Below are 26,587 nucleotides of genomic sequence, written 5' to 3'. Positions count from 1 at the left end.
ACTGTAACTCAAAAACCGCTTAGTAGATTTTAATGAAATTCATACAGCTTTTAGAATACATAACAAACTCGGGCCTGATCGAAGGATTTTTATTTTTTCAAAAATTTAAATTTTTAAGACCAATTATCTGTTGATTTGTTCCAAAAATCTAGATTTTTTCTGATGCCGCCATTTTGTTAATTTTTGCAAAAACAAGAAAAGCTTCAATCAGGCCCAGGATTATCTATTTACAAAACTATTTTTCGATATTTTAGATGAACATTATTCGATAGATTTTAGATGAACCTCCAAGGAGCTATGACTGTCACCGCCAGGACCGTTTTCTTAAACTGGGTCACTAAAAACAGCTATAACTTTAGAAATAATTTATTAACTTCCCGAAGGAGAAGTTTATGTTTTCATCAAAAAATCCGAATTGCTAATTTTATGTTTTCTCGACGTTTCAAGCCATTCTGAATCGAATGAGACCAAATTTGGAAAAAGTAAGTGTGTGTGTGTGCGTGTATGTGAACAGATTTTTTGTCGTAAATCGACGTTTTCTCGAAAACGGCTGGGCCGATTTCAAAAATTTAAAAGCCATTCGATGTATCTCAACGAGGACTATCGTTTTGTGCGACGATCGGCCAAGCCGTTTCTTTATAAATCGCAGGAAAGTGAAAAATTTTTCATCTACGTTTTAGCCCGCAATTCTGAATCGATTTTGAAAATTCAAAAACCGTTCGAAAGATATTGGTTGGGAATCGTGCTGATTAGTTTTTGGTAGAGATCGGCCGGGCCGTTTTCTTGTAATAAAGTTTTCAAAAAAAAAAAAAAATCGACGATTTTTATGATTATTTTTTTGACGGTAGATACCAGTCTTCTAGAGATCATACTAAAAAATTACGGCCCTACGACAGCTTTAAAAATTCGTCAAAGTTTGCAAAAATTGGTATCGTTTTTTTGGCATTTGTCAAAATTAGACTTTTGTTCGGCGTTTTCTCAAAAACGCATGAACCGATTTTAGAAATTTAAAAGCCATTTGATGTATTTCGGTGAGGACTATCGTTTGTCAGTTTTGTGCGACGATCTGCCAAGCCGTTTCTTTGCAATTTGAAAAAAAGTGTTAAACTTTTCGTGCACATTTACGCTCATCCTACCGAACCGATTTTAAAAAATCAAAAACTGGTCGAAAGATATTAGTTGGGAATGGTACTGATTAATTTTAGGTGAAAATCTACCGAGTCGTTTTCTTATAATGAACTGTTGAAAAAAAATTTAAGCCGATTTTCATGGAACTTTTTTGACGGTATACATCATGGTTTTATAGAACTTACTGTAATATTACGGCCTTACGACAAGCAGTTTAATTTTAAAAATTCGTCAAACTTTGTTAAAATTGTTATCGTTTTTTTTAAGGTAGGATTGATGAAAAATATTATTTACACATTTTTTTTTGGATTAAGTCGATTATTTACACATATCGGGAAGTTCATGTAACTTGCCTCAAGGCTAAATACCAAACCAACTAGTTTACTAAAAAAAATTGAAAACGAAAATTTTCTAGAAAACGTTACTGTTATAATATGCGAATTAAAACCATTAAATAATTACTTACTTTGCTGATTAACCTGGTAGCACATTAACAAACGTTCCTTATCTGTTTCCATGCGGGCTGAATGTTTCCAGTAAAGACGGTTCTTGTAGGTTAATTGGATTACTCGAGAATTTTCAAATTTACCAGAGCCTTTTTCTCGAAGCGCTGTTTCCCATCTTGATATTACATCGCATAGCTAAAAGCCAAATATAATGTTATATTTATACTCACTACTCGGGGTAATAATATTTTTTATATTACGATTTTAATTTTAAAAGGATAAAATTAAGAAGAATCTCATCACGTATGTGGTAAAATATAATGATAGAATGATGTATATGGTATGCTTTTTATATGCATCTATACTGCAATAAAATATTGCAAAAATATATGAGAAACAGGTCAGACGCAATAAGTTTATGTAAAACAAAACTTCGCTTTCAATACATCGTTCAGTAATTAAACATTCGCATTAAAACATTTGCCTTAATTCACAAGCACCTTTATAAAACTTTGTATTTATTATTCCATTTTTAATAGTTTAATATTAAATATTTTTTGTTTTGTTATATAACTCTGTGTTTGATTATTTAGTGTTCTCATTTTTGTGTTTAGATTTTGATTATTCGTATGCATTGATTAAGTCAAATCAAGGCACGAAACGTTCGCTATTATAATAATAAAAACATTCTTTATGCAATTTCTTGAAGTAAAACTCGTTTAGGCGCGACTAGGGTGTAAATCTGTACAAATGCAACGGAAGTACTGTTACGCCCGAACTGTTCGTCATTCGCTCTCGATGAAAACATTTCTATACGGGTCGATTGTGATTGGCCGCCGTGTATGTGAATAGATTTCTATCGTTGTATGCGTACCAGCATCAACGTTGTATGCATGCCGATATCAACAAGAAAATCGGCATAGATAAATATTTTAAAGTTACATCGTAATACAAATGCATGAATCGGAAGAATATTTTACTCAGTTCCTTGAAAATAATAAAACCAATTAAATATGTTTTAGGCAAGAGAGATATTACAGCTGTTCAAAGAATGAGATTATATCGCCAGCGAAAAAGTAAAAAAAATACAAGCAGTCAATGAATTAATGTTAATTTTAATTACATGAAGTTCTTCAAACACAATTACATGATGAGTGAAGTTGCGAAAACAATATTTGTTTAGGCGTTGTTTAACATAATCCACTGTGTGAACGAATATTATAGAATTTATTAATCAGCAATTACTTCATTTCTCTAATGAAAGCTCATTTCGAAATGCTAATTACAATGGCAAACCGATCATGTCATATTTGAAGTATGACTTCAATTACATTATTGTTTTTAAATATTATACATATTTTTAATGCTATTACAAATATATAATTTATAATTTATCATTATATAAATGTGTATAATGGTTGACACTAATTAATGTGTGCATCAGGAGTGTTTCCATATTACTAATTAACATTATTCAAAATTGTTATATGATGTATTTATTTTTACTTAAAAGCCATCTTGTACAGTAGCAAATGAGTTTTACTTCAATCGCGTGTGAATTACGTTTGTGACATAATATGAACAAATAAAGATACCCACCTTGGATGCTGGTTCAATAAAGTTTTCCAAATCCTTTTCAATTGGATCGTCACTAAATAATGTAAAACCATTAGCTGAGCTATCTCTGCAAGCTATCTCCTGGCTCAACGTCCTTAAAAATTCTTCGATAGTTGTAGAACCATCAAAACCGACGACTTGATAAGCACCATTGGCCATATGAACTGGTATAGAGTGAGGTAAAGAGTGGTGGTAAGGATTCTTCAAAAGTATACTCAAGACTTCCATTCGTGACGGTTTTAACTCCCTTCCACCATTTTGTATAGTTCTCTCCAAAGCCCTTTCACAATAGGCCGCGTATTTGCCACATTCTGTTTTTGTCTCGCAAGAGTTGCGTGATAAATGTAACTTAAGATACCATAACAAACGGCTATTTCGAGGTGTAAATAAGCTTACGGCCAAAGCTAGAAGTTGCCAACACTGGATGAAGCTGTAAGTCGGAGGATTGCTTTTACAACATGCCGGTGTTGATGGAATTGCTGGTGTCTAAAAAAACCATAAAAATGTCATTCGAGTAAGAAACAACACATAATTTTATTATTATGCTTTTTATTATTATGTTGCTTAGAGAAAGCAACGATTACTTTAGAAAAAAAACACACAATGACACTCCATTTAAAACAGTTAAATATAGTAACCTATTTTAAGTACTAATATTTGCAAATAAACAACAAATATCAAATCAATACACTAATATAATTGCTGAAAAGAACAAATTTTAAAATTATTAATAAATGATCCAAGTTCTACCTCACAAGTTTTAAATGTATCATTAATATGAAGTAAAAATAAATATAAATGCATTCTTGAAAACATAGGATGTGGGCGACAAATATAGTCTCCATTTTCGAAATAGTTCGATAACTTTATTTCACCTTTCTACCTCTTTATTTGCCTGAGATAAAGATGCGAAAGATAGTATGGTCCCATTTTTCAAGCTCACTTTTGGTCGTACTAGTTAGTCTTTTGAGGTAAAGATTAAATAAATAAAGAAAAATCTAACTTGATTGAGACAAAATGCGAAAGAGAGACAAAATAAGAAAAAAAAAAAGATGCGCGTAAGGATCACACGCGATTGAAGTAAAACTTTTAATATTGTATGAGTAGGCAATTAAGATAAAAATAAAAAAAACATCATATTTGAATTTTAAAAATCATTTATTAATAATCACATAACATCAATAACACAGTTTAAAACAACATCGATAGATTAATTGCTATCATATTTCATATATGATATAATAGGTTTGTGATAACTGAAATGAGAGACATAAATTTTGCTTTGTAAACTATGTACATTTCTGGAGAAAACTGCATCAATAGTCGTGCCATATCTTGTGGTTGATTCAAATGGAGAATTATTCATTGTTAAATTAAATTTATTATTTAAAAAATCAATTAATGGTTGAGATTCTTCTGAACGAAAATTGACATTGAAATCTCCAGCAAGAATTAATGGTATCTCGTTGTGATTAGTGTTTAAAAGTTTTGCACCCTCATAAGAAAAATGAAGTAACTGCTGATGAAGAAATTTAATAATATTTGATATGTTTTTATTGGGAGAAATGTAAAGGACGACTATAATTAATGTTTGATTCTGTGTGTGTAATATCACCTACTTGTGTAATTTCATTAGGAATATCCAGTAATATCGTTGGCGCAAGAAACTGCATAGGAGTCGCATTATGAAGAGTATCTGAACATGAATGATAGACAGCTACACCACCTGCTCTTGAGTCCGATCGTTTGTATTGAGTAACGCAGTAATAGTTCTGAATATCAATTCGTTCTTCATTATTAATCCAAGTTTCCGAAAATAACAAAAACGTACAACGTTGTAGCACTTTATCTTGCAGATCAGGCACATGAGCTCGTAAACTTTGGCAGTTAAAGGAAAACAATGAAATGTCGTTCAAACTTATTATCTCACTCAATTTTTCTTCTTGTGTTATTAATCTACAAGTTGAAAGTCTTTGGAATTCAGTTTTTAAGTTCATTAATCCTGCTGGCCGTTTTCTTCCATGATAAAATTTTTTGAAATGATGAACAATCCATTAATGCAACATAATGCAACATATAGAAGCTGCTGATTATGTGTTTTATTGTATTCATATACAATTTTATCAAAAGTACCACCTTGTGATTTGTGTATTGTGAGTACACATGCAGACACTAAAGGAAAATGATTTCTTTTGACAAATATGATTTTATTTCTGTTCATTGGAATAGATGAAGATCTCCTGAGAATCGGCACAGCTGTCTTACTGATATTAAGAGTTTGAATATGATGTGCAGCTTTCTTCTTATTTTGTTACCTATCTTACCAGGAAATTCAAACCATAAACGTAGAAGTTCATCATTATCGCCACGTTCTATGTACACTAATTTTCCTACACAACCATTAGCTAAGCCATCACTTACATCAATATTAGTTGTTATTATGTAAAATTTATTCAGAACTAAAATTATTTCATACGGCAAACCCCCGGTATCAATAACCGATTTTTGTGAAACTGCTGACGAATGTATGATTGTTGATCTGTCGCATGGCAACCTACATAAATATCCGTGGCAGTAGATATTATTTTGTCTTCAACGAGATTCAGTATAAATTTATTATATTCCATGACACATTTATTCTCTAAGAAAAGTCTTATTCCATGAGGACATAACATAAAAAACGTGATTCAATTAATGCAAGTTCATATAGGGTTTAGCGCTCGACTTACGCATGACATGACGGGAGTGGATACCGCGACATCAGCGCTTACCGCGTCGTAGTGTTCAACTTCACGTTGGCGTTTCGTTGCATTTGTACGGATTTACACCCGTGTAGCCTAAAGAAATTTTTACACCCATATCGCGCCTAAAGAAGTTTTACTTCAAAAAATCACAAGGATTTCTTTGATTTGTGTGTGTGGTGTATATATATATATATATGTAGTGGTATTCACCCATTTGTAATAATTATAAATAATATTATAAACTACTATATAAGGGTCAGAATACAAACAACACAGTTACTGTTACTCATAGCTACAATACATTGTATGCTCGCAGTAACCTTGCAAGCGTTGATAAAATTCCTTTTCAAACCACAAACGGCGCCTTAACAACTAAGTAAAGCGTAGTTTTGCACTATGCAGTAACATTGAACAAGGATTACAATGTCAAATTGAATCAAGCACATAAATACTAAGCAATGACGCATTTGTTGTTCAGCCGTCATCAAGTTTTCAATAAGTTCACATCAATTTAGTTCAGTCGTAATAAAGTTATCATAATGTTCAGTCAATATGAGTCATTAGTATTTAGTAATCAAGGGAGTTATATTTAAGTTCAGTTGTTCAAGTTATATGCAAAGTCTACAAGAATCATGAAATAAACAAAAACATCAAACGTCTTCAATCTGTTTCACTGATTCGCTTTCACAGTTGGTACCCGCTTGTTAGCAGTAGGAAGAACCTACATATTGTTGGCACCGTCGCTGGATGGGGCACAACAATATATTGTAATACATATGAAATCCTAAAAAATGCATATTGACCTTGACTAAACATCTTAAAATTATGAAAACATAATGATTACCTAAATTATTATTATGAAAACATAATGATTACCAAACCAAAATAATCACTTTCCGAGGTGGCTTAATATAGGCTAATCGGACTGATGTCAATTCTTTCAAAAATTATATAAAAATGGAAAACTATCAATAATCCCAGACTATTAGTTTCAAACAAATAAATAATGATTCAGCAAGATCAATGAATTATTATTGCGTTTGACAAAAACCATATATATTATAAATTACACTGATGATAAGACAAATCTAGTCTCGAAACGCTGTTAAGATTTATTAATAAATACATAGTGCTTAAAGGGTGATCATATTTCTACTCACAATATATATATATATATATATATATATATATATATATATACATACATACATATAAGAATGCATCGGATGTATATATATATGTGTCAAATGTGTGATCATAGGATAGATTGTGTTGATAGTTTAGAATAAACATAAATGAAGAAAAACACAGATTAAAAATAAACTTTATAAATAATAAACTTTAATTAAACGCAATGTACTCTGTTATTGTCGAATAAATTATCGTCAAATAAAATAGCTCTATTTATCCGTCAAACACGTTTCATTGCCACTATAAGTTCACCGATCTGAAAAATATTGTTAATAATTATATTAATTAATTATGTTAATTCTATTTCAAATATAACGTAATTATGAACAATTTTTAACCACATTGATATGTTTTGGTTATATAGTTTGCTTGCTTAGTGAAACATAATCTGGAGCTAAAAATAAAAAAAGTCGTGGCTAGAAAAAATGCCATATGATTGATTGATTTCAATAATTTCAGACAAATCGATAATTGTCAAAATTTCCTAATTTCATAAATTTAGTACTAAAATTATCACATCCAGTAATTATTAATCGACTTAAAAATGGAAAAATGTATATTTTTAATTATTGGATCGTGCAAATACATAGTTTTTAAATATATTAATCTACATAAACGAATTTTCTTAGGCAACTGAAGTCGAATCATTAAGTAGTCATGTATAACAAAACAAAAGAAAAATCTTTTATCTTTTATCACCCACTATTATTAAAACGTTTGTACCGATTATTGACAGTATTGCTTCTGTGTAATAATGCTTTTGATAAAAGCTAGAATTTATAATAATAATGAAAGATTATTTTTCATAAAGAGTTGTTATTGCTTTTTGTTAACTCGATCGCTACGAATGTCGTCGATGGACGGCATTCACATGACGTGCTATGTGTACGCATGTCGTTCGTGGATGACATCCGTTTAACGTGCTGTTTGTACGGATGTCGTCCATGGACGACATAGCGTGTCGGGCTTCGCTTCAATTTTCGTCACTAGTTTAACGCTTTAAGATTCATCATGAGTTAAAGTATAGATAACTCCTTTTTTATTGTAATTTTTAGTTTATTGCTTTTCTGATAATTTTTAGGTTTTTTACTATTACATTTAACTATATATTATTGAATACATTTCAAATGTAGAAAAGACTAAGCAATGTTCCTAAAAGCAAGAAAAGCAATGTTCCTAAAGGCAAGAAAAGTACACCAATATGAATATGTTCGTATTTTTTCTGAATTATGCGACAGTGAGAAAAGTTCTATTCAAAAGAAGACGAAAACAGGAATTATAAAAGACGATATTAAATGAATTAAAAACTTAATTTTTTATCCCCTGCATTGTGAGAATAAACGTCTTTACAAATTTCGTACAGAAATATTTGTTGCAAAAAAATGGAAACCAAAATAACAATTATTTCCACTTTTTTAAATAAATCTATCGAATCCTAGATCGGAATGAGCCATTTTATATTTTAAAATTCTTATGACTTATATCACATAAAACATGTATGTGCTTCAATAAAATATTGCTGAAGATATTAGTATGCCTATCACCTGTCTAGAATTGATGGGGCAAATTTAAATAATTTTAATAGACCTATAATTTTTTATTTTATCTAAGAAAATATTCTTAGCAAAAATATTATTTCAATTTCATTGAAAATGTATTAATCATGATGGTTGAAATGAGTTTCATAATTGGTTTATGAAAGGTAATCGAGAGATGGTGAAAAGATTCACAATTAATTTTTGATAAAAATTATTCTATTTTGTATCATTTACTTCAAGCACATAGCAAAATAACTAGAGCAAACGCATTGAAATAAAAAATAAACAATAACCAACATTTGCAAAAAAAATAACCACAAAATGCAAACAGAAAATTTTCATCAGAATATAAATGAAAATAAATTAAAGTGAGTGATTTTGATAGTGTATACTGGGTGGTTTTGAAATCACCCACCTGTATGGAGTTAGTAGGCGAACCATTATCGACGCTAGCGTGCGCATTCTGCACACCATGCGTATCACATGTAAACAGCGTTTGCGTGGCGCACAAGAGCAGTTGCTGCAAAAATGCAAAAACGCTCAATATGCAGCTAAAATTTGACTTTATACAGTACTATATATATTTCAAAATTATGATAGAAACATTCATGTTTATGATAATAAAATGATACAAAATAATACAGAAACAGGAGCTTTAGAGCTTTATTAAATTAGAATAAAATCAGTTTATATCACAAAGAAAAAACATTATAATTTTATTTAGGGGGAAGTCCCCGGAGTGGCAATCACCTAAGGTTATTTATAAATAAATCAAAAACTACTTTATAAAATGTTTATTAAATTATGACTTATGTTAGATAACGAAGTTAGAAATCAAACTGAATTAACAAAAACGCAACCTTTGCTAAAAAAATAATTAATACTACCAATCAAACTTTGGTAACAAAAAATATGATTTTAAAAAGTGGCACATAGCACCGGACATTTCAAATTAACCTGAATTAAACAAATATGTAGCTATCTCCACACTCTGAAATGTATTGCAAAAAAATCACTATTCATCCACTATTTCCTCCAAAATTTTCCTATCTAAAATTTCGTATTGGCTGGGCCACACCGGTGCTCTCAGCTAGAGCATTCATCACAAGCTTTTCATTCTTTGACTAAGAAAAATACGACAAATGGGGGTATGGAGTGACCGTTAGCACTCATACAGAACAAAATTAAATAATCAGAATAAATTACGTGGATTCTCACAAGAAATATCAAATTGTTTACAATCCCGCGCTAAGAAACGACTTAGTGTCCGGTGCTAAGCGACAGACATTTTCGTTCATTTTGTGGTACTTACTAAAATTGTTTAAAATATCTAATAATATTTTACCATCTTACGGATAACAATCAAGTACTAATGTAAATACATAAATATACTAGAATTACTTCCATTGATATTTAGCTGACGCCGTGATTTTGCCCCTAAACCAGCAAATGGTTGCTCCCGCCGTGTGTGCGTCACAGGCGAAAATCGGCGTATGATCCTGTACCTGTGTGCCCCCTGCGCCCCTTTCATTTTTATTTTGAAATGAAGAGATTTATATTCGCTTAAATAAAACGTGTTAAATAGAGTGTCCGGCACTAGGTGCCGTCCGGCGTTACGGGACTACCCCAGTCATGCTATCGCAGAGTCATTTTAGACAGATTTGTTCATAAAGTGAATTTGTTTCCAATAAAAATGTGTATTTGATCACTAGTACTGATCTTATGCTTATGGTAGATTATGTTCCAAACTTAAATTCCAGTTTTGCAACTGGGGTCACTTGGAATCAACATATATTTTCTGTGCATTTATGATAAAAAGCTGATAAGCAAAAACTGATGTATTGCTGCCTTCAATGCAAAATTAAATATAATAATATTATATGCTCTGCCGTAAGAGAATAAATTATTATCCTAATTACTAATTATTAGCCAAATGCCGGCCATCTAAAAGAAAGAAAGAAAAGAAGCAAGAACGGTTAAAAAATATGGGATTTGCCTATGCCAAAAACATAGGTAAATGTATGTTCATACATACAAATGAACATTTTTTTTACATTACAAATGAACTTTTTTTTTGCTACGGAAAACATTATTTGTGTGATAACAATAAATTTTTCATTAAAATAATATGCACTATGCTTACAAAATAAAGCAAATATATATATCATATATATATATATATATATATATATATATATATATATATATATAGAATATACGAAATTCTTCAGTAATAGCGTATGAAAGGTTAATCCTCCTAAACGATTATTCGGATTTTGATAATTGTCTCTGAAGTTTGTAAAGGGATCTTTTTAGGATTTTTTGATTCAAAGAAATATAGCTAGATTGTTAAATTACAAAAAACCGCTTATCATTGTTTGACGTTGAAAATATTTGAGACATTGTTTGACATTAAAAACAAATGAAGACTGTCATTTGCCAAACATTTCAATTCACTAATAGGCTAAGATAATATTAAAATATAATATATTTATGATCATAAATAAAAAAAATGTAATGTCCACAATATTATTGCCAAAAAGCATCTGAGATGTGCCAAAAATTAAAATATTATAAGATATATTCACCATGCGTCTGACAGTCTGCGCATGCGTCGAATGTTATTGAATATACCCTATAACTATATTTGACGGATTATAATTTTTTAACTTATGCCATCGTGTTTTACCTTACTCTACTAAACCACAAAAAATTTGCTTATTCAAAAAATTATTTAGAAGTTTCATTGTGTCAAAAATTCATATGGATACGGAATATTTGCTCAAGTCTGCGTTTTGGATCTGAATAATTTTACTGTGCTCCAATTTGCATGAAATTTTGGAATTAGGTTCATCTTACTTTCAAGTTCAAAAGTAAAAAAAAAATAGACTCTTTTACCACTTCCCGGGGTGATGACATCCCTTTTCAGTGGTGTGATTTTACTTTTTTCAAAATAGCGACGAATATCGATAAAAGAACTAATTATAAGAAAAAAATGTTTAATAATGTTTTTCAAAGAAGCAAATACTTTTTAAGTTACTGGCTACTGAAAATTCGTTTCTTTTTGGCGTTTTTCATCGTTTTTTGCTAATATCTTCAATAATATACTTTTTAACGAAAATCATGTAATGAACAAAATTATATCAATTAAAATCTTAACTAGTGGTGTGTATGACATCGTGCCTTAAGGCAAATCGCTGAAACTTCGCGTACCGTAACGAAATATTCGGGAAATATTAAATGCTTTCAAATAGATAAATAAATACTTTAACATTGTTTAATAAAGAATTATATAAACTGAATTTCTAAGTTGGAAATATTTGTTATTGGAACTTAAGTCAGAATTACAATTAATATCTGAATTATTTTCGATACACAAAAAAGAAATTGAAAAAAAAAATTTTGAAAAAAAAATTGAAACATTTTTTTTCTCAAAAGCAATTATTTTGTCAAAACATGCAGAAAGTTCTTTGAATCATTCATATCGGACGCTTAGTTCTCTCAATAACTGCAATTTTTTGCACATTTAGCTTTGTATCTGCGAAACCGCTAGACCTGCCTTTGCCAAAATCACCATTAATCCCCGTCATTACGAATTGAATGTTCTTCGGATCATTCAAATCCGATTATCCGATCTCTCAAAAACTCGATTTCTATTTTCTGCATTCTTTGCTCCGTATCTTCGAAACGGCTGGACCTGCCTTTGCCAAAAACTAATCACCACATCTCCCTATCGATAGGAATCGAATGTTTTTTGAACCATTTAAATCGGTTGATCCGTGCGCCCAAAAACGTCGACGAAAAAATGCGGACATACCATCCATCCATTATTTCTGAGGTATGCCAAAATGTTCAGAAATTTTCAAAACGTTGAGAAATGCACGAATTTGCATTTTCGATTTTCGGCTCATTACTATAACTACCCTACGGGAAGTTAACAATGAATTTCATTGTTTCACTATCATTATAGTACTAGTGTTTGCGTTTAAAAAACTATCCAATGAGCATTATTTTTTTCTTCTACTTATTATTGTATTGCGAAAATAAGTTACACATGTTTTGTCAAGCAATTCCAATGCGCGACCAGTTGCGTCTTTTTCGGGGTGATTTTTAGCCCTTTTTGATTTGGCTAATTTGCAAAATTAATATAGATTTTTTTCGAAATTGGAAACTTTTTAAAATTTATTTTATACCTTTATGTACCCTTGTTAACTATCTACAACATCAACGACCATATATCCCACAAAATATAAATTTAATCATTTAAAATAGCTTACCCTGGCAGGTTTAGTAAGTGACGCGGTAGCTGAAGAACCAGTCGAATGTGTGGCGTTGTGCGACAAATGTCTGGACGTCTGCTTAACCAGAGCGCATATCAGCTCCGCTTGCAGTTCGGGCGCGTCAAGGCACTGCTGCAAAGCATTTTGTGCAAGCACCACATGATAATCAATTCCTGCTTGTTCCATAGCAGCCGATGAAAATAGCTGGCAACACTAAATAAATTAATTTTGTTTTAATAGTTTGAAAGGAGATGTTAGAGAATTTAAAAAAATAGAATAAAACTCATAACATTGTTATCTTATACTTGTTTATCTATGACTCATAACGTCCTGCTAAATACATCTTTTGAAAATATTTTTTTCTCAAAAATGAACAATAGAGTTTTTCAGATAATAAAATAAACTAATTAAAAATAAAAATAATATAACAATTTAAGGAGGGTCCATTAATAACATAAAGATTTCAGGGGAGATTGACAAAAAATCACGGGAAGGGTATAGTAAGATATCACATGTATTTATTTTTTACCTGAATTTCAAACTAGCTGTAAGTGGAATTCTGTCTTAAGGCAATTAAGGCATCGTGCCTTAAGGCAAATTGCTGGAACTTCCCGTACCAAAAAATAAATATACTAAAACTGTATAAAAATACTATAACTTGCCCTACGGGAGGTTATAAAAATTCAAACATTTTCAAAACTTTTTTTTCTCGTAACTAAAAATATATGTGATGTTTGGTGGGAGATGGAGGTAATCTTGAATATCACCACGTATCACTGGGGGTCCAAAAATACTTAAAAAATCAATCACGAGATTAATGGACGCCCCCTTATATAAAAGCAAACTATGAAAATATAACATCAATTGAAAACCAACTTGATTTTGATTTATAATTTTTCATAAAAATTAATATCTTGTATCAAATAATATTCTAATTATTGTAATATTATCAACCTTAAATAGCTTAATTGCTTCTGCCTGCAGTCCCTCTGAATGCAAGGTTGTCAAAGGCGAATGAATATTGTCTTTCGTATGTAAGAGGTGAGGATGCCGCCAAATTTCACATGCTGAAATGAGTTTCAAAAATATTAATGTTCTATATATTTAAATCTTGATAAATTTTTATGCAAATATGTTTAACTAGTTGGTATTGGTATTTTGCCTTAAAGCAAGTTATATGACCTTCCCGATAAATAAATTAATTTATGAGTGGTTAAAAGTATTCGAAGTGGATTTATTACACATTATTGAAAATCCTTGAAACTTCTCCTTCGGAAAGTTAAAATGTTAAGAAGTTTTCACTTTTGGTATTTATATTATACTATTCATCTCACTAATAAATTTGTAGTTTTTTTTTTTTAATAAAAAATTCTCCTTCGGGAAGTTAAAAATAAGGTTTATATGTATTCTTATATTTTTACTTTTTATATTTATATTATACTTATTTATATCAGTAATAAATTTGTAGTTTTTTTTAAATAAAAAACAATTCAATCAACTTGATTTTGATTGACTTACTCAAACACATAAAGGTTGTCCTAGTACAAAAACGTTGTAATATATCTGAAATATATAAATACATGAAAAAATATTTACCAGGATTTCCATCAGTTTCCATAAGTTTCTGAACTAGTTGCTCATACAAGTTCCAGAATTAGACCCAGCGCCACTAACAATGGTGAGATGATATAACCAATTATCCCGTTCTTGTTTATTCGGTAGAATTAAATACGTCGGACCCTGAGGAATAATATATTAATTTATAAAAAAATTAAGTGTTGCAAACTTATCAATTGTATTTTTCATAATTATTTATATCTAACCTGATGCTCAGGGTATATAGACACTGTCAGCCTGGCTTGTGAAGTGCCACCATGTTCTTCTCTTTCTTCAGAATCGGAGTCAGAAATATGCTCAACTTCTTCAACTCGCGCGTCGCGCATGTTTATTTGCCCCATAGGATTCTAAAATTCAAAATAAAAGTAAGCAAAACAATACAGTATATCCAGAGAAAATTCGCTCAATACAAAATTTAGCCTTTCCTTATTAGATAAAGTTGATACGTTATTTCACTGCACGCTCACACAAAAGTATGCAAGTGAGAATAAAAGGATTTTTATATTTTAGGTAAACCCCAAGTATTTGAATATTTTTAAAGATGCTTTCGTTATTCAAACGTATTGATAGATTTTTTAATAGTAAAAAAATATTAAGGGAGTATTCTTGTGTAGAATTTCAAAAAAATCGATTTTTTAACTATCTAAGAATATGGGTACGAGAAGATTTTTAAAAATTTGAATTATTTTCGGAGATGTAGGCATTTTACTGACCCGGTCTCCAAACTGGTTCAGCAGGGTCTAATCGGACAAAAGGCATTAGGAGGTCATTAGAACAATTTAGAACATTTATTACTGTTTGCATATTCAATGAAGGTTTCTTTCCGATTTTAAAAATGATGACCTTTATGGTAATGCAAATTGGGCCAGAAACTCATTCATTTGCTGTAAGACGAGACAACGCCCGGATTGAACGATCTGAAATACGTACAAAGGAGCTTCAAAGGAGGCTAGAACTGCTTCGTTGGAAAAGAGAAACGAAGAAAATAGTTTTTTGAAGTAGAAGAAAGTCCGATGCATGAAGCAGGAGTGGCAGATTAAATAAAAGAAGTATAACATATCATTTTATGACTTTGACAGCAAAAAACTTCACGCAAAACTTTAAATTCGTTTTTCTCAGAACAGACTTTTCAGAACTGTTGCCACGATTTCTCGAGTTCTACTCGACTGATTCACTTGAAATGTTCAGAGAGTCTTGTTTATAAACCTATCTGTAGCCCGAACCAGCATCGTCCCCAAATTCCAATTTTTATTATTTTTTAAAAATTCGAGAAACTCAAAAAACAGTAAAAAAACACAGTTTTTTTCAAACAGTCGCCAATTTGTAAAAAAAAATTTGTTTACTCATCATTGTAGATTAATAATCTTATTTTTTTTTCATTTCCGGGGTGAAATCATGGCAAGACTGAGGTGCCAATTTTTTGAGACCCCCCACTTCATCAACCGCCCAATTTTCAACATATTTTTTTAAATTTTTGTTTGTATTTTAATAAAATTAATATACAAGTGGTAAAAAAAATGGATAGTAAAAACATTCATTGCTTTCTTTTACAAAACTTTAAAAATGACCTAAAATTCATTGCTCTACACTAGAATACCCCCTTAAGGAAATATATAATAAATAATTTGTATATTTTATTCACATAATATAATAGTGTCAAAAATTATAACAAAAAATACAGAAGTAAATTGTATAAATTGAATTTCATAATTTCATACCTGTACAAAGCTCAGTTGCTAATTTATCAATAAAAGCTATTGTATTTTTGAATAAGAATACGTTTCCATACTAAATTTTAATAACAAATTTTTCATGAATTTAAAATTATCATCTTCTCATAGACTATAGTTATAAGAATATTTAAAAATATAAAACATATGAACTTACAGTATCATTAGGCGTCTTAAATATAAAAACATTTTGCCCATTAATGAACAACCAGCATTTCTTGGCATGACCATTTTTAACTTTCGTCAACCATCCTTGAACTGTTGGTTTCTGATCCTCCTTGCTAAGCAGAAGCCTGGCCGCATTTTTCTTTGTACATTCTATAAGAAATTGGAAGTATCATATTAAAATTTAAATTAATAAATAATATAAGATAAAAAGCGTGTTATGAATAATATAATATTACATGTCTGATGATAGTCAAGACAACAAATTATGCTATTCATTTGAATCATATTGGCTACCTGATTAACAAAATAGAATTTTTGAAATAGAGTTTTTCATAGTTCAAAATAAAATTACAATATTTAAGTGGTTTGTTTTATGATATAAATATTCATATAATTTTGATTTTTATAAAACCTTTGTAAGAAATTCAAACTCTTAATTTCAGAAAACTTAAACATTTTTCACGAATATGAAATGAATAGAAATTTAATTTTTAACGAAGTAAATAGATTTATGTCAATAATGTGAAATAAAGTAATTTTATGTGTATTTCACCAGTGAAAACTAGCAAATAATGTTGAATATAAATATATATATATATTGGAAAAAAATTCATTGAGAATTCAAAACTATTTAGTAACATAAAAAGTTCAACCAATTTAGTTCAATAAAATTTAAATCCAAAATTATTCTAAACAAAACAAAGAGATCTGAACATCCATTCATCACTCATCAAAACTTTGCCAAAATGATTAAGTGACCATTCGAATTTTTAAGATTTCAATTGTTTAACTTCACAAGATTATAATATTCGTGAAAAAAATATAATCATTTTTCAATGTAAACTTACTTGTTACCTGTAATATTCTAACCCACTCTTCCATCGTAGAAATAGAATCTGCAGTCAATAATATATTTTTTCCCTGTATTAATTTCAAATGTACTGCTCCATCTTGTCTTGTTATTCTACAACTGTCATCCAAAATTATTTGTCCTTGAGGTTTTCTGTTTACATCGTGCTGCGATTTCCAATATATCAAAGCACCATTCTTCAGCACAAACCATCGCTTACGCCATGTCTGAGAAAAAATAATAGATAAATAAAATATGATATTTAAATAAAATATATATGTTTTCATCGGATCACTTTTAATTAAAAAATAAAAACAATAATGTGAAAAGTATAGTGGTTCCAATTGTGGTAAACTGCTTAGAAGAGAACTAATATGATGATACATTAAATCTTTCCGTATTTCCACACTGATACGATCATGCGCAATTGTAAGTTAAACTTTATCGGTTATTATTCTTTTTTCAGTTTTCACAATTACATCGTCTTCAAAATATTTCTAGCTGTAAGCTATGACAAATGTTTGTGAATTTTCAACTAGTTACATTTTTGAAGTAAAACATCTTTAGGCGCGACTAGGGTGTAAATCCGTACAAATACAACGGAAGTGCGTTACGGCCGAGTCGAGTGCCAATGATTCGTCATTCGCTTTCGATGATATCATTTCTATACGGGTCGATTGTGATTAGTCGTCGTGTACGTTAATAGAGACCTGTCATTGTTTGCGTACCGGCATCAAGGTTGTATGCGTACCGATATCAACAAGGAAATCGGCATAGATAAATAAACATTTTGAAGTTACATCGTAGTACAAATCTTGATTTAATGAAAAATGCCTGAATCAAAAGAATATTTTACACTATTCCTTAAAAATAATAAAACTAATTAATCATTTATTAGAAATTATTTTATATATCATTCGCAATTTCTATAAATCTTTGAAGTTATTAAAATAGAAAATATTTTTAGGCAAGACAGATATTGAAGCTGCTCAAAGTATGTGATTATATCGCCAGCGAAAAAGTAAAAAAAATACAAGGAGTCAATGAATGTATGTTAATTTTAATTACATGAAGTTCTTCAAACACAATTACATGATGAGTGAAGTTGCGAAAACAATATTTGTTTAGGCGTTGTTTTAATCCTCTGTGTGAACGAATATTATAGAATTTATTTATCAGCAATTACTTCATTTCTCTAATGAAGGTTCATTTCTAAAAGTGCTAATTACAATGACAAATCGATCATGTCATATTTGAAGTATGACTTTAATTAGATAATTGTTTTTAAATATTATACATATTTTTGATGCTATTATAAATATATAATTTATAATTTATCAATATAGAAATGTGTATAATGGTTGACACTAATAAATTTGTGCATCACAAGTGTTATCATATTACTGATAAACATTATTCAAAATTGTTATATGATGTATTTATTTTTACTTAAATGCCATCTTATACAGTAGCAAATAAGTTTTACTTCAATCGGGTGTGAACCTTAGGCACACTCTTTTTTATATTTTTATTTCATACTTCATTTTTGAATATTTTCAAAGTGTAAATTATATAAACAAATAAAAATAGTAATGTGCCAACTCAAATCAAGTTATTCGAATCATTCTAATCAAGACCTTAACCTGATTTGAAACATATTTTACTTGATTAGAGTCAACACATACCACCCCGAGAGATATTATAGCATATAAACATAAATTTTAATAAATAACGAAAATAATATTATTGAACACAAATATAAAAATAAAAAAATAATAAATAATTGGTTCGTAAAATATTATAACTTAATTTCCATAACAAATATGTGTTTATTAATTTCTAAATGAAATAATAACGATCTTAATGATAGTGTGCTGAATTTTTTCGATAAAATATTGGTATCTATCTACTAGTATGTATTGACTTGTCATAGAAAGTGGACAACTTTACAATCAGCTCTACATTTAGATAAATAAAACACACTAGCAAACGACCAAAATTATGATGCTTAATATGCTTTAGCGATGCAGAAGTGTTTATTGTGAATTAATTAGAAAATATATTTCAACCGTCTTCAAAATTAAATAATTTTTTGTTAGTAATTTATGTTTAAAGTATTTAATTGAGTATATAGGTCAAACTCAAAACTTTTTATCACAATTTACTATATAAATACATCAATTTTCTGCTTTTTTGTCCATATATAAACTCGATTCGAATTGATTCGAATCAGCTTTCTTCTAATTCAAATCATTCGAAACAAGACATTTTCGAGTCGGCACATCACTAATAAATAGTATTTAAAAAGGTGAAATAATTTTGACTTATTTTAGATCTTTAAAATATATAAATAATGCACATGGTTATAACTAAGATTACAAAAAGTAGAAAATACATTCATCAACTAATTGAACAGAACAGTCAATAGAAAATTTCTTCAAGTTCACTCATAAGAATAAATTCTTAAAATCTATCTAAAACATAAGATCACCTTCAATTTTCCTCCAAGCTTCGTAAGATGTCCAATCTTTTCTAAAGATTCGGTCCTCCTTGGACTATCTGCATAAGAAGCCCTGACTAATAAAGAAGGCATGGAGGCATCGCAAGTGGTAGCATCATAGGACAAGGCGTCGGGTGGTATTGCATAGTCATCAGATAAGCCGGACTCGAATGACGTGTCTGAAACCACTGGTCATGAGGACCCGATCGCGATCAAAATAAACATTTACACAAACAATACATAACTAAATTAAAAATAAAAAAAAATCAAATCCAAAAATTCCAACAGCAATCAAAATTGTGTTGTTTTTCAAATATTTTTTAACACAAAGGCTAAACAAAAGCAAAAAAAAAAAAAACAAATAATAGTACGTATTAAAACCATGATTCAATAAACAACTTGACTTGTCTGATCAAATAATAAGAGTTTTTCTTAAATAGATAAAACATCGGTTGAAAAATTTCTACTAACTTTTTCTTGAGTAAAGAATTACTTGAATTTCTGGCATTATATATCAAATAACTCAAAATGAACAAAATTTATTAATAAAGAACGAAAACGTCAAAAGTTTAAGAAAACATACACTACTACATATTGAATACTTTTCAATATAATAAGTTTCACAATATGTTCTATCTGTTCTGTGGTCCAAATTAGTTGGTATTGGTATTTTGACTTGAGGCAAGTTACATGAACTTCCCGATATTTGTAAATAATCGACTTAATCAATAAAAAATTAATTAATTTATGAGTGATTAAAAGTATTCTTAGTAGATTTTACACGTTAACTCGGAGCGTTTTCCAGAAGCAAACTTTCAAAAATTAATGATTTTTATAATTGAACCAGTTTCTGTAGGACTCTAATGGTTTAGTATGTTCATTAAGACCAAGTACTCTATTGTTATACCAAGTAAGTTGTCTAATTTTAATTTTAACAAACGTCAAAAAAACTACTTATTTTTTAAAATTTTGATGAATTTTTAAAATTAAACTACTTGTCATAAGGCCGTAAAAATTTAGTAAGTTCTGTAAGACCATGATATATATCGCCGAAAAAAGTTCCATAAAAATCGGCTTAAATTTTTTTTTCAATAGTTAATTACAAGAAAACGACTCGGCAGATTTTCACCAAAAACTAATCAGTATCGATTCAGAATTGCGGGCTAAAACGTTGACGAGAAACGTTGACAAAGAAACGGCTTGGCAGATCGTCGCGCAATATTGATAAACGCTAGTCCTCATCCATATACATCGAATGCCTTTTAAATTTTTGAAATCCGTCCAGCCGTTTTTGAGGAAACGTCGATTTACAGTAAAAAATCTGTTCACACACACACAGACACATTATTTTTTCAAATTTGGTCTCATTCGATTCAGAATGGCTTGAAAGGTCGAGAAAACATAAAATTAGCGAATCGGATTTTTTATGAAAACAAACTTCTCCTTCGGGAAGTTAAAAATAATTTTTAGAACATGTAAATAATTATTAAAAGTATTATAAGCAGAGCGTACAATATTTAAAAATAGAGGGAAAAATTGTAATCAGCCATCGCCTTAAATCAAGCAATGTCGCTATCAGAAGATAAACGGCAATATTTGAAAATTTATAATAGAAGCATGTTCTTTCGTTGTTAGTTTTTTTGTCTGTGATCACCGCTTAATAATTTTATAAGGTGTTAATTTCAAGTTATATTCAACAGATATTTTTATATAACCTTAAAAGATTCCATGCGGGTGGGGTAAAAAGGACTAACTAAACCTTTTCTCTGGCAGAGGTGTGAAAAATAAAATACACTGAATAAAAACGTAAATTTAGTTAAAAAAGCAATTTTACAAAAAATAAATTAAATTCATAGTAATTCCAATTCTGCTGAAAAATATTTCTGACAAAAGCCAGATCAAGGTGTGGACATAAAATTTATATTTTGCATTAGTTGAATAGTGATATTATTTCCAAATTCCTTTAAAATTAAAAATAAGATATTGAATATATTTACTCCTAGCTGTCCCAATAGTAAAAAAACATATTTCTATATTTAGGAATTTACTCGGAATTTTATTGAACATAATACGATAATTGTTTGATACTTGTGCTGTGGTATAGTTCAACTGGTTTAGACAATATAATTACTTTAAGTCAAAATGAACCTTTGAGTCCCACCCTACCTTATATTTTAAATAAATTATGATAAATTTAACAATACAAACTCAATTGTATCATTTAAATTGCAATCATACAATAAATGCTGAACATTAAAAAAATTACTGATATTATAACATAGCAGTGTTATTAATTGAAGTATTTTTATTAGTTATTAGCAAACTTGACTGATTCATAATAATTGCTTGATCGTTTTTATTATATAATGGGACGTTTTCATTCTTAGTGAAATAACAAATAAAAGTGTTCCTATACTGCCTGATTTTAGTGAGTTTGATTTTTTCACAATTTCTATGGTCTATTATTGTGCCGAATGAAATCAAAACAAAAATTAATTTAAAAAATCATTCTTTCCTCTTATTGTGCAGTTTGCAATATTTGTTTTTTTTATTATACCTCTGGGTTTGTTTTTGGCAGGCGACAAATTTTGACCGTTTTTCGCACTTTTGGAAGGACTTGAACCCGAAACAGAACTGTCAGAGGATTGGTGACTAGAAGGGGGTAGACTACTATGATGCCCAAGGGTATTACTGGTATGTTGAAGTAATCCCAAAGATGCACTTCCCTGTTGTAGTAAGTTGCCACCTCCATCCTCTCCTTCGCTGCTGTCGTCAGATGAATCGCCGGTAAAAGGCATGGAACGAATTTGGCTGGCTCTCTGAAAAAATACATATTTAATATAACTAACAAGTAATATCGCTACAAAATATGTGAAAATCTTTCAAATTTAAAAGGTAAGCAGCAGGATTTTTTTTACAAGATAATATTATTAACTACTGCTCATGATCAACATTGACGTTGGGATTAGAGTATATGAATTGTGTATAATTTATTTTCAGCAATGTTGTTCTTTTTTAAACTTAATCCTTCTACAAAAACAGGGCTTCTAAAAATGAATAGAATACTTGGGCATTCTTATTTTATATAAGAATAAAATTATAAAATAAATTACTTCTTATAAACCAAAATATATATACCTTAATACATGTTAATATATAATTAACGATTACATCTATAATAGCAAAAATATATTTTCCCAGATTTACATCAATTTCTTAAGATATTTTTTTAACTCCCCGAAGATCATCAAAAAATTTTATGTTTTCTCGACGTTTCAAGCCATTCTGAATCGAATGAGACCAAATTTAGAAAAGGTATGTGTGTGTGTGTGAACAGATTTTTTGCCGTAAATCGACGTTTTCTCAAAAACGGTTGGACCGATTTCAAAAATTGAAAAGCCATTCGATGCGATGAGGACTAGCCTTTATCAAATTTGCGCGACGACCAGCCAAGCCGTTTCTTTGTACATAGCAGCAGATCTATATCAATATTGGATATTCAAAAACCATTCGAAAGATATTGGTTGGGAATCGTGCTGATTAGTTATTGGTAGAGATCGGCCGGGCCGTTTTCTTGTAATAAAGTATTAAAAAAAGTTTTTTCGATTTATTATTATTTTTTTTGATGGTAGATAGCATAGTCTTCTAGATCATTCTAAAATATTACGGACCTACGACAAGTCGTTTAATTTTAAAAATTCGTCAAAGTTTGCAAAAATTAGTATCTTTTTTTTAGCATTTGCCAAAATTAGAACTTTCATCAACGTTTGCTCCAAAGCGCCTGAACCTATTTCAGAAATTTAAAAACCATATGATGTATCTCGATGAGGATTATCGTTTCCCAGTTTTGTAATTTGGGAAAAAGTGTTAAACATTTCATCCACATTTAAGCTCATACTACCGAATCGATTTTAAACTAGTGGGGCGGGTGGCATCGTGCCTTAAGGCAAATTGCTGGAACTTCCGTTACCGTAACAAAATGTTCGAGGAATATTGAATGTTTTCAAATAGATTATTATAAATATTGTAACATTGTCTAATATTTATAAGAATTATATAAACTGAATTGCAGAGTTGAAATTATTTGTTTAAAGTATATTAGAACTATAGTCAGAATTAAAAATAAAATCTGAATTATTTTCGATATACAAAAATTAAAAAAAAAAAAAAAAAAATTAAACAATTTTTTTTTCCAAAATCAATTATTTTGTTAAGACAAGCAGAAAGTTCTTTGAATCAATTGAATCGGACGCTTAGTTCTCTCAAAAACTGCCATTTTTGTACATTTAGCTCTGTATCTCCGAAATGGCTGGGCCTGCTTTTGCGAAAAACTAATAACCCCTTCTCCCAATCATTACTAATTGAATGTGTTTTAGATCATTCAAATCGGATGCTCCGTTCTCTCAAAAACTCGATTTCTATTTTCTGCACTCTTTGCTCCTCATCTCCGTAACTGCTGGACCTGCCTTTGCCAAAAACTAATCAGCACATCTCCTTATCAATAGGAATCGAATGTTTTTTAATCGGTTGATCCGTACGCCCGAAAACGTGGGCGAAAATTTGTATCCATACATACATACACACACACACACACATCCATTTTTTCTGAAGTATGCCAAAATGTTCAGAAACCTTCAAAACGTCGAGAAATGTAAAAAATTCAACAATTCCGATTTTCGGCCCATTACAATAACTTACCCTACGGGAAGTTAAAAATCAACTGTCCGAAACAAATTGGTTGGGAATGATACTGATTAATTTTAGGTTAAAATCGACCGAGCCGTTTTCTTGTAATTCGTTGTTGAAAAAAAAATTAGGCGATTTTTATGAAACTTTTTTTGATGATATATATCATGGTCTTATAGAACTTACTGAAATATTACGGCCTTACGACAAGTAGATTCATTTTAAAAATTCATCAAAGTTTGAGAAAATTAGTAGTTGTTTTGACGTTTGTTCAAATTAAAATTAGACGAATTACCTGTTATAAGGATAGAGAACTTGGTCTTAATGAAAATACTAAAACATTAAAGTCCTACAGAAACTGGTTCAATTATAAAAATTGTTAATTTTTGAAAATTTGCTCTTAGAAAATACTCCGAGTTAACGTGTTCGTTCGTTTTACTTTAATCACTCATAAATCAATTTATTTTTTATTGATTAAGTCATGTAACTTGCTTCAAGGCAAAATACCAAAACCAACTAGTAAGTTATTTTTTAGATGCAGGTTTTATCTTAAGTTTTTGTAACCACCAAATAAACTACAATTAATAATTACTAATTTTTCTTACCCCTTTAACAGTTGCATAAACAGGCACACTTATATCACAATATCCACTAGATAAATTAACTCCATGACTATCACTCTCAGTAGCATCACCCATCCCATTGTTTAAGACCGTCGCTCGCCAACTGTGCAATAACCAAGATAAACAAACATATTAGAAAAGAACACTACTTTTACTAAATTTTATAGTATATAACTCACCTGATAAATTTTTGCCTCCCAGCTAGGAAATCGATGCAATGGTGGGGTAGGTGGTTTAGGCATGCATGTATCAATAATGCTCGTATCACAGCTGACGCGCTTTGAACCTCCTGTGTCGTCCATGCCATCTTTATTGTTGGCAAGCCACAATGGAAGTTTATCTTCTTCACGAGAAGGTGTATAAATCTCAGCATAGTCATGTAAAAAATCCGAATGGGAAGACGAAGTTGCAGGCAATAATGGACGGTTATGCAGAGCCAGGCCATCTACGGCTTCCTGTGATTAATAAAAATGTTAGCAAAAATGTTTTTGCTAAATATCGTATGCATAATTAATATCTATTTTAGTTTCGAGTTTATTCTGTAATATTTTGATGCATAAACATGTTCAAACCAAGCTATACCTTGAACAGCTATAAAATTTATTAATAGCTACAATTAATTTAAATTATTTGATTTTGAAATAATTTAATTAAATTTAAATTATTCATAAATTTTCAATATTCATCATTTGAAATTTATAAATATTTAGAATCATGTAAAATTTATAATTTTTTTTTTATTGATATATTATTTTCATATATCAGTCAGATAGGAGTGCTTGGTATAAGAGATTATGAAACATTTTTCATATTTTATACATACATATCGTTTATGTATATTTCATTATACATTAATAAGCCTTATATGTAATATATCTTTAAATATCTCTTCAATCGCGCTCCAAATGACATTTCCTCTCAATTTCTTCTTTCAATTATGTTCAATGTGAAAATTTTCGTGTTGTCTAGTGTAGTGTTCATGTATATATTGATTTATATATGTCTATTGTTGTACTTGTTTTAATTCTGTTATATTTCATTCTGTGTATTAATTTGCATTTCTCTATTTTAATTATACTTTTGAGTGAAAGAATATTTGCTTCTGTGTGTAAGTATTTGTTGAGTGTTAAATGTGGAAAATCATATGATATTTTTATGGCTTTGCTTACTATTCTCTGTATGTCATTTAAGTTAGTTATAGTCGTTTAGCTCCACGATGTTGTTTCATATAAAATTATAAGTAATATATGTGCTTTAAGAATTAGTATCTTATTTTTTTTAACAAAGAAGTGGTACCATTTCAAAGCTCCCGTTAATACAGCTATCTTCTTTCTTATTTCATTTATATATTCTGTCCATGTTAGCTTTTCATGTATTATTAGGCCCAGATATTTTATGTATTTTACTAATTCTATCTCTATATTATATATTTTAATTTTTATTTTACTAATATCCTTGCATTTTTTTAA

At 29.7% G+C, this 26,587-nt stretch overlaps 1 protein-coding gene across 1 annotated transcript in view; it reads right to left on the bottom strand.

The window, feature by feature from the left end:
* LOC113383685 (uncharacterized protein CG43867-like) overlaps positions 1-26,587 on the bottom strand; it is a 51,395-nt gene that overhangs the window by 22,437 nt on the left and 2,371 nt on the right. The window contains 15 exon segments of the mRNA XM_026621934.1: positions 1,595-1,769; positions 3,174-3,677; positions 9,080-9,184; positions 12,942-13,157; positions 13,899-14,011; positions 14,541-14,588; positions 14,591-14,684; positions 14,768-14,908; positions 16,449-16,609; positions 17,308-17,536; positions 19,801-19,997; positions 22,367-22,628; positions 25,101-25,190; positions 25,192-25,221; positions 25,298-25,573. Coding sequence (XP_026477719.1) covers positions 1,595-1,769; positions 3,174-3,677; positions 9,080-9,184; positions 12,942-13,157; positions 13,899-14,011; positions 14,541-14,588; positions 14,591-14,684; positions 14,768-14,908; positions 16,449-16,609; positions 17,308-17,536; positions 19,801-19,997; positions 22,367-22,628; positions 25,101-25,190; positions 25,192-25,221; positions 25,298-25,573 — 2,641 coding nt within the window.

This window comes from Ctenocephalides felis, unplaced genomic scaffold (assembly GCF_003426905.1).
Source record: "Ctenocephalides felis isolate EL2017-DRISC unplaced genomic scaffold, ASM342690v1 CF-g0.4_SCAFFOLD_03570, whole genome shotgun sequence".
Taxonomy (NCBI): Eukaryota; Metazoa; Arthropoda; class Insecta; order Siphonaptera; family Pulicidae; genus Ctenocephalides; species Ctenocephalides felis.
This window is presented reverse-complemented; position numbering and strand designations above follow the sequence as displayed.